This window comes from Hemibagrus wyckioides, linkage group LG22, assembly GCF_019097595.1.
Source record: "Hemibagrus wyckioides isolate EC202008001 linkage group LG22, SWU_Hwy_1.0, whole genome shotgun sequence".
In the NCBI taxonomy this organism is placed as follows: domain Eukaryota; kingdom Metazoa; phylum Chordata; class Actinopteri; order Siluriformes; family Bagridae; genus Hemibagrus; species Hemibagrus wyckioides.
In genome coordinates this window covers 16,526,696-16,537,070 of record NC_080731.1, presented here as the reverse complement: position 1 = coordinate 16,537,070, position 10,375 = coordinate 16,526,696, and the positions used below count along the sequence as shown (strand labels likewise).

The 10,375-nt window shown below is 39.2% G+C and overlaps 1 protein-coding gene across 2 annotated transcripts in view; it reads left to right on the top strand.

Annotated features, from left to right (window-relative positions):
* Window positions 1-10,375, top strand: part of mfsd3 (major facilitator superfamily domain containing 3) — a 28,953-nt gene that overhangs the window by 11,936 nt on the left and 6,642 nt on the right. For both annotated transcript variants that reach the window (XM_058374968.1, XM_058374967.1), the window contains exons 3-5: window positions 1,816-1,963; window positions 5,335-5,435; window positions 9,266-9,375. In XM_058374968.1, the coding sequence (XP_058230951.1) occupies window positions 1,816-1,963; window positions 5,335-5,435; window positions 9,266-9,375 (359 nt within the window). The remainder of the gene's footprint in view (window positions 1-1,815; window positions 1,964-5,334; window positions 5,436-9,265; window positions 9,376-10,375) is intronic.

Below are 10,375 nucleotides of genomic sequence, written 5' to 3'. Positions count from 1 at the left end.
AATAATAATAACCCAGTGCTGAATCTTCCATCAGCTGACGTGTTTACAGCTACGTGCAGACAGACCGCACAGAGCCATAGTATATTACAGAATATTCCATATCCGTTGGAGGTTTACATTAATTGGTCGTCTTATGTGTAAACTTTGCACACCCTCAGGAGCGTAAAATAAATCTTTTCGTATTGGATTTGATAATGGAGGTCCTTTGCAGAACCATTTCTGTAGTAAGATATACTGCATATCAAGACTGGTAGAGGTAAATGGGGATCAGAGGGATAATGGTGATGATCTATCGCTGATATAGATTCTCAGAAGAGAATGGTTTACATTTTTTGAGATGTCATTTCACTATGACCTGGCAACCCTGCTCTGAAGCTTCCATCAGCCGATCTCTTCAGTAATGACCGTTTAGAAGGACCCCACCCCCCCACTTCAGCTTTGATTGACCTTACAAAGTAGCAATGGTGAAAAATCAGCGTATTGATTTGACAGGAAAAGGAGCTTGTTTCTGTCACAGGTTGAAAAAGTTTTCACGAGAAAGTGAAGGCGAGGCGACGTTTTAAAACACAACAGACTGACTGCTCGCCTTGTTAAAGCAGAAGGAATAAAAAGAGCGAAAGAGTCCCCGAACATGAAGAATAAATCCCCTCTTTGTTCGCACATTCGCTTTTTATAGACGGATCCTTTACATGGTTTTGGTTCGACTGTCTCAAACGATCGCCTGCGAAAAAAGCGGTGACGGTTGACAGTCGAAAGCTCTGTCAGCGCTCGCGCGGGATCTTTTGGGCGCTCGCTATCATCTGATTAGCTGCGTTTTTGATTTGACTTTCCGTTTTTTATTTCATTCGGGGTTTTTTTTTTTTTTTCATTGTGGGGTCCCCCGGACGCCTGCGTGTCTGTCTGACAGCGGTCTCAGAGCTGTCAGTCACGGAAGACAAGCCGCATAAATAATGACAGAAGCGTTGAATAATACACGGCTAAACCGAACAAACTCACGGCGCGCGCCAGAGACAAAACTTTTCCGCTCACAGACAAGCGTTTGTGGAGATCTGTGAGGTAGGATGGTTTTCTTCCCCCCTTCCTCAGTTTGCTTTGTTTCTTTTTACTTGAACTCAACAGAATGAACAGTTAATACAAGAACTACAGATTTTTTTGGGGAAGGCTGGGGGTGGTGATGGTATTTAATGAAGAAGGTAAATAATGACTCATCCGGGCAACAATAATGGCTACTCAAACTAGTGCTAGTACTAATAATAAATAATATTTAAAACTTGGGCTAAATCTGTATACTACTGTTCCTAATAATATACCACCAATATAATTGGCCTAAACTGGTGTAGTATATCAAATCAGCTCAAACCTGTACAATAAATCACATGATGCTGTAGTACACAGTAACTATATGGAAGTATTTTCTGGAAGATTCTGGACAAAAAGTAATTGAAAATTGTAGTTGGACCTAAATTGTGACCTAGTTCAAATGCAAATCATAGTTTACCATTTATTAAAACGTCTGCCAGAGTTCACACTCCGTTTGCATCTGCTTCTTGAAATAGCAGTAGCGCTTATAACAAACACTGTTCGCTATTTCACTACCGTGGTCTTGCTTATGGAGGCAAAATTCAATTGCGATCGCATTTTCGATGCCTTGAGCAAAAGCCTGTCGATCAGCATTAGGGGCGGGAGTTTACTATGGGGGCGTGTCTGTATTCAGAATTCAGTCACAGTCAACATCCAAGACGGTAGGTAACTTTGGTAGCATGGTGTGACACGTCCATTTTTACTAGTCTGATGTTGCTGTTTGCTTGTGTTCAGGTGAACAGGGAGCCATCACTATGTTCCCTCTCTTCCTGTTGGACCACCATATGACATCGCGAGAGCTCGGCCTGTGGAACGGCGTGGTCGCCATGGCCTTCTCCATTTGCGGCTCATCTCTCGGAGGCTTCTTACTGTCAAAGTACAGGTAACACTTTTGTATTTTTGGGTTTGTATTGTTTGGGATTGTTAAGCTTTATACTTGCTTATCATTAGATTTGCTATTTTTACTTTACCATTAGATATGCTTTACAGACCAGCTTTATCCTGTAACACACTACATCACACGTGTAGCTCAGTGCTCGCAGAATTGAAGTGCTCTCACGTGCAACAGTTTCTCGCTAGCTGGTGTGATCGGACCGAGTGTCAGGGGAAAATAAGGTGGCTGGGCAAACAGTAGAAGATTTGGGACATGATGAGAATTTAATTTGAACTAAAAATAACAATGTTTTGCAAATAAGGCGTACTGCTCAGAATGTTTTCAGAGAGAACCTTTGTGACTACCAGTTGAACAATAGAAGAGTGCATAGGAAATATATAATAATAGCCAAAAATACATCATTTCTGATCGTTCCATTTTTCTGTCTGTTCTTTTCATCTTTACCTCAGACTTCTTTCTTTCTGTTTTATTACGGCATTATACAGGAAAGACCAACAAGGACATGTCTGTATCTTTGTTGTGTGTGTGTGTGTGTGTGTGTGTGTGTACACTGACCAGCCCTCCAGAGAGAGTGAAAGACTAATGGAAGTAAACATAGCTCAGTCAGTGAGGTGTGAGCTGTGAGCACAGAAAGAGAAAAAAATCTACCACTGTAAACAACGAGCCGTGTGTGTGTGTGTGTGATATGTGATGCTGATCTGAGATCAGTCTGTATTTTCTATCATACTGCTCAGGCATCAGGGTTATTAAAAGCAGTTCTGTGATCAGTGTAGATCAGATCCTGTTCTGATTTAATATAATTAAATACCACAGAACCACCTCCTTCACTGATACAGACACAGAAGCCACACCTCTTTCACTGATACTGACAGAGGCCACGCCTTCTTCACTAAAACTGACAGAGACCGCACCTCCTTTACTGATACTGACACAGAGGCCATGCCAACCTTCAATCCTTTGTCAGGCGTGTCCTCTGTGTCAGTCTGAGTGAAGGAGGTGTGTCCTCTGTGTCAGTCTGAGTGAAGGAGGTGTGTCCTCTGTGTCAGTGTGAGTGAAGGAGGTGTGTCCTCTGTCAGTCTCAGTGAAGGAGGTGTCGCCTCTGTGTCAGTCATAGTAAAGGAGGCATGTTGTCTGTGTCAGTCATAGTGAAGGATGCGTGGCCTCTGTGCCAGTCATAGTGAAGAAGGCGTGTCCTCTGTGTCGATCATAGTGAAGGAGGCGTGTCCTCGGTGTCAGTCTGAGTGAAGGAGGTGCGGCCACTGTGTCAGTCATAGTGAAGGAGGCGTGTCCTCTGTGTCAGTCTCAGTGAAGACTGAATGTTAGGTAGATTAGATTTGAATTTGATCTGAACCCTGCTTTTCTTCCTATTGTGTGAAGAAATGGAACCATGTGTGGGCCAAGGGAGTGTGTGTGTCTGTGTGTGTGTGTGTGTGTGTCTGTGTGTGTGTGTCTGTGTGTGTGTGTGTGTGTCTGTGTGTGTGTGAGTGTGTGTGTATGTGTGTGTGTCTGTGTGTGAGTGTGTGTCTGTGTGTGTGTCTGTGTGTGTGTCTGTGTGTGAGTGTGTGTGTGAGTGTGTGTCTGTGTTGGGGAGTGTAAAGTCATTTGTACGTCTCTCCCTCGCGCACAGGCCTCGGCTCGTCAGACACAGACTCTTATTCAGGCTTCGCTTCCCACAGGTTGGGTTTCTGCTGTTGTACAGTCACAGATGCTAAAAGCTCATTTGGACTCTTATCCATTCCATCTGTAGCGCTCGAGTGACCACAGATACACACCCAAAGGCATCGGTCATCTCTCACACACATACCTCCTCTCTCTTTCACTGTTCTGTCACTCTCTCACTCTCTCTCTCTCTCTCTCTCTCTCTCACACACACACACACCCCGTCTCTTATTCTGTCTCTCCTTCACACTGTTGCTTCTGCATTTGTTCTCACCCTGTCTTTCTCTCTTTCTCTTCGTAATGACCCTTTTTTCCCTTTTTTTTTCTTTCCCTATCTCTCACGCCCCTTCTGTCTCAAGTCCGCTTTTCTCTTTTCCTTTCTCGCTGTCTTTTTCTGTCTTTCTTTCGCTTTCCGTCCAACATGAATTCCTGCTCTCATTTTTTCTCCTTCTTTTCCAAGCTCTTTCTTACTTTTCCTCTGGCTTTCTTCTGCTGGCGCCTTCTGGTCTGTGTTGAGGGGGAAAACATCTCTCTCTCTCTTTCTCTCTCTCTCTCTCTCTCTCTCTCTCTCTCTCTCTCTCTCTCTCTCACTCTCGCTCTCAAAACAATATTAAAGTTTCACAGTCAGAAGACAGTAAATGAGTTTTATTATGGAACTTATCCATTGATGCTATGTGTTGGGGAAAATTATATTATATTATATTATATTATATTATATTATATTATATTATATTATATTATATTATATTATATTATATTATATTATATTATATTATACTATATTATACTATATTATATTATATTATTTGTATTTACCTTTTATCTCTTTATAGTTACATATATACAAATGTATACCTTATGTTACACAAACAACTGACCTTTTGTCTCTCTGAAACTTGAGACACTTAGCTCATGGAGAACATAGCCCCAGTGCTGCTAAGCTGCCACTGTTGGGCCCCTGAGCAAGGCCCTTACCCCTCTCTGCTCCTGGAAGGCTGCATCATGGCTGACCCTATGCTCTGACCCTATCTTCCGAAGCTGAGATATGTGGAAAAAAAAGAATTTCACTATGCCACAATTTATATGTGGAAGTCTTTTTCTTTTTCTTCTTCTTCTTCTTCTTCTTCTTCTTCTTCTTCTTCTTCTTCTTCTTCTTCTTCAAGTCTCCGATGTCAGATGTATCCTGAAGTTATGGAACTGACCTGTGAGAGACTTGCTCTAGCATTGCAATTTTCTCCCTGAAAAAAAAGGTGGCAGATATTGGATATAAATTCCAAGGACATGAACACTCATGTCCCACAACAAACACACACACACACACACACACTTATTTTTGCATGATTGATAGAGTCCACTGGGTGCTCTGATTGGCATTAGGAGATAATAGTGTATGTGTGTGTATGTGTGTGTGTGTGTGTGTGGCATCTGATGGTCACTAATTAGGATGAGTCTAATCAGTCAGTGACATGTTGTGTTATTGATTAGGCCGTGAAGCAAAACTCAGCAGGAGACTCTTTAACCGACTAACAGCGAATCAATTACTCTGTCTGAGACAAAAAAAAACGTGTGTGTGTGTGTGTGTGTGTGAAGTGAACATTTCGTTCCTGTTCTTATTTTCTCTGGTATAATTTATTTTTTTTGCATAATGTACAAATTGAAATTTTGAAATCAGTGCAGTGGTTTGTTGTTTTTTTTTTCAGTATCAGCATGTTGATGAGGCGTGTGTTTGTGGTGCGGACCGTCGGGATGGTCTTCCAGTGCTCACTACTGACCGTGCTCGAACCCTCTCCTCTAATGAAAGGTGACACACACACACACACGTCCTCTGAGACTCATAAAGTCAGCCCTGTGAGGAAAGTGCTGACTGCCCTCTTTCACATACATAAGCTCATCAAGGTGTTTGATTGGCTAGTATGAGCAGTAAGCTCCTCCCATCCAGAGATTGGCACTTGGTTGTGTTATAAATCTCTCAATCTCTCTCTCTCTCTCTCTCTCTCTCTCTCTCCATCTCTCTCTCTCTCCATGTCTCTCTTCTTCTTCTTCTTCTCCTTCTGTCTCTCTCTCTCTCTCTCTCTCATCTTCTTTCTTTCTCTCTTTCTATGTCTCTTCATTGCTCTTTATCTCTCTCATTCTCTATCTCTCCGTCTCTCTTTGACTCTACATGCATCTCTTCTGCTTCTTCTCTCTCTCTCTCTCTCTCTCTCTCTCTCTCTCTCTTTCTCTCTTTCTTTCTTTCTTTCTTTCTTTCTTTCTTTCTTTCTTTCATTTTTTCTCGTCATTCTGTATCTTTGACTCTACATGTCTCTCTTCTTCTTTTTCTTCTTCTCTCTGCCTCCCATCTCGAAGCCAACACTATTTTTCCTTGAGCGCTCGCACTGTTCACTTTAATAAATGAATAACCTCGCTCTTGACTCTTGCATCTCTCTCTCTGTCTCTCTCTCTCTCTCTCTCATATATCCCTTTGTGGTTTTTCATATGTTTATTTAATGAAAATAAAAAGAGAAATCACGGCTGGGTTTTAGCTGACTCACTTTTATGTGTTTTTTTTTTTAACTCCCCGTGAAGCTGCGACTTTGGGGCTTTTTTTTTTTTTTCTTGTCAGCAAGCGTCTTTCTGTCACCGTCTGTTTCTTTCACTCCCCCCCCCATCTCTCCCTCTGTCTCTGTCTCTTTCTCCACAGAGCAAATCTACTTTCTACACTGGATCCCTCCTCCACCTCCTCCTCTTCCTCTTCTTCTTCCTCCTCTTGTCCTTACAAATCACATCCTGATGAAAATATCTCTCAATATTGTATGAGTGCCTGTGGTTGCTGGAGAACTTATTCAGAACTCTTGATAAGTTGACTTCTTCATTTATTTAAAAAAAAAAAAGGAAAGAATGATATTTGTCGAAATTTTATTTTTAAACCCCGATTTCATCATTCCACACTCGTTGAAGCGAGCTTGTTCTTATTAGAGCAGCAGGGACGAGACAGCGGATCACGACGAGCGCTTTTTTACTGTTTCGTGATGAAACACATACCGCTGAGAAAATAGGACGAGTCTGGAAAAAAGTGCGGAAAGTGTCGTGGTTTTTTTTTTTTTTTTTTTTTTTGAAGCACTCAGGACATTAAGTGTTTAGAGTCGAGACTAGAAATTGCACAGATCATTTTTTTTATTCTTTTTTTTTGCACGATAACAGCTTGAGTGAGGAACGCGAAGTCCAGCGTCACTTTCCGACACTCTCACAAACCACAATTTGTGAATAAACTCAGAAAACCTACAGAGTGCCATGTAAGGATAACGTTAAATAAATCAATATATAAGACTTTATTCAGTCTATAAAAACTCAGATTTTTCGGCTTAGTGGACATCTTAATCCGAGACACATTCCTTATGTCAGGGATGTAATTTTTTATTATAGATTGTAAATTCTAAATTATATTCAAAATCAAATTTTATTTGTCACATGCACAATCATACACAGAACGACTGTCCTATAATGGGAATAAAAATGTAAAACTATAATATCAAAATATAAGAAATACAATTTAAGTAAAAACGTAAAACTAGACTATAAAAATATAAGGAATAAAATTAAATAAAAATGTAAAACTAGAATATAAAAATATAAGAAATAAAATTAAATAAAAATGTAAAACTAAAATAAAAAAATATATAAGAAAAGCAATTTAAATAAAAATGTAAAACTATAATATCGAAATATAAGAAATACAATTTAAGTAAAAATGTAAAATTAGACTATAAATATATAAGAAATAAAATTAAATAAAAATGTAAAACTAGAATATAAAAATGTAAGAAATAAAATTAAAATGTAAAACTAGAATATAAAAATATGAGAAATACACTAGAAGAGAAAGAAGAATCTAAAATAAAAAAGAATATAAAGTATAAACAGAGTATCAGAATAAAATACAAAATATAATATAAAATAGACTATCAATTATACTATATACAGCTCTGGGAAAAAAATAAGAGACCACTGCCCAATCTCCGGATTTGAACCCTATTGAAATCCTCTGGAATGTCATCAAGAGGAAGATGGATGGTCACAAACCATCAAGCAAAGCTGAGCTGTGGTATAGTTACAGCAGTGTGTTCCAAAACACATGCAAAACGGGGTTATTCCACCAAATACTGATTTCTTAATGTTATTTAGCCAAAGCATTAACACAATGTGTTTACAAATGATTTGCATTTAGTTTTATTTGAGTTATTAAAGCTCTGCAAATACTGCATGATCTTGGGTTATTTTGATGTGTTGCCATTTCCTTTAAATATACACTCTAAATAACAATAGTTATATTTTGAATTTAGGAGAAATATTGTCAGCAGTTCACAAAAAATGAAACAAAACTGTTCATCTCACCAATACATGACTGGTAAGAAAAAAAACATAAGAAACTCATTATTTTGCAGTGGTCTCTTTTTTTTTTTTTCCAGAGCTGTATATATAAAATGAAAGCAGGTAAGCTTATCCTTCAATCCACAGGAATGTCAACTTTAAAGAATTTATTCATTTTTAACAAATAAAAAAAACAAACAGCATTTTATTACTTAAACAATACAAAATATTTAATTTTTCATTCACTATTTTCTAGGGTTTTATTAATGCAGTAATGTTTGTTACTGTGATAAATGAGGCTCTAAATCTTTAAATAGATTCTCTAAATGTTTTATTTACTTTTTTTAAATAAATTTTCCATAAATTGATGCCCAATCTGCTGGTAGAATGGAACACCTGTGTACTGGGAAAACGGGTAAAAATAAAACAGAAAAAGTGTACACAATTAAAATAAAATAGAGAAACTCTTGAATCTCTCTGTAATAAAAGGTTGTAATGTTTATAGTTTAGCTGTAGGATTGTACAATATTTGACATCATTCAGTGAAACACCTGAAAACTCTGCTTCTATAATAAATCATGTGGCCAGCATTCGTTTCTGCTACTGATCCTTTCAGATTCCTGTTCTATTTTTAATCAGTACAAAAATAAACCCAGGAGCTGCTTAATAATACGTGAGCGATCACACCGGACCGTCTGTTTTCTTGCCACGACACTCTTCTCATTCTCTTTCGCCATTATCCGAATAATATCTTGTTGCCGAACCAGACCGAACGCTCCAAAACTTTTCCAAAGCATGCTCTCTCCGGTTACTATAGTAACGTAATACACTTCGTCCATTCGTCCTCTGCAGCCGTAACGGTCTCATCCGCCACCTTTCTTCATGCACTTCCTGTTTTCTTACTCGTTATGTCCCATCAGTGAGCGTGATGAGCTCTGGTTAGATCACACCCAGCACAAAAAAGAACAAAATGAGTTGCTTCTCAGTTTTCTGTGCTAATTCTACAGAATAGAACTGACTGGACCATTAGTGAGAATTTAAAGATCCAACGGTGTGTGAACAGGACGTTCAGATAGCTAGATTTCATTTAAGTGATTTAAAGTGGACCTAAATCTGCATTCTTTTACTTTTGCTGTTAATCTACACACATACACACACACACACACACAGAATATAACTGCAGGATTATAAATAAATCAAGTTGAAATTCAGGATGAAAAATTCTAGACTTTGATTGTGTGTGTGTGTGTGCTTGCATGTGTGTGTGCACACTCTGTCTCCCAGGCATGGCAGTGTTGAGTCTGAGCACGCAGCACTTCATCGCAGGACTCATCACGACGCTCACCTTTACCTGTATGATGCACTGCACACAGAGAGCTGAGGAGAGCATCCAGGTACACGCACACCTGATCCTAGATCAGTCGAAATAAATCTCTCTGCATGCACTATGTACACAATGCAACACACTTACTGATCCTAAACCAGTTTAATCAGTATAAATGGCAGATTAAAGTTTAAAAGAGACTCAACAAAAGGAACAAAACTGTTGCTTTAATTAACACCACGGAAACACTGGTGCTATATTTACTATGGTTTTGTACTGTAGGTTGCATATATAGAATAAATGGTTGCCAGTTCTGTATCAGGATGAGTGCATTAATATTGGAACCCTCTTGACCAATCAAAATCAGTGGTACATACACTGATCAGGCATAACATTATGACTACCTGCCTAATATTGTGTTGGTCCCCCATTTGCTGCCCTGACCCATCAAGGCATGGACTCCACTAGATCCCTGTAGGTGTGCTGTGGTATCTGGTACCTAGATGTTAGCAGCAAATCCTTTAATTCCTGTAAGGCCTCCATGGGCCCAAACCTTACAGGACTTAAAGGATACTTTTGATAGATACTGACCACTGCAGACCGGGAACACCCCACAAGAGCTGCAGTTCTGGAGATGCTCTGATCCAGTGGTCTAGCCATCACAATTTGGCCCTGGTCAAACTCGCTCAAATCCTTACACTTGTCCATTTTTCCTGCTTCTAACACATCAACTTTAAGGACTAAATGTTCACTTGCTGCCTAATATATCCCACCCACTAACAGGTGCCATGATGAGGAGATCATCAGTCTTATTCACTTCACCTGTCACTGCTCAGAATGCCTAATATACAGTACAATACAGTGCCGTGGTATAAATTTATGTCTTGATTTTCTATTTATTTATTTATTTATTTATTTGTTTGTTTTTCCCGTCACATCCCACTCTATGAAGTCGAAGTAACTGTTTGTTTTCTCCTCAGCTGAACACACTGACACACACAGCAACACGTCTGAATCCCCATATCGGTGCAGGGTGTATTTGAATTGTGTGAGATTTTTGGGAGTAGGGG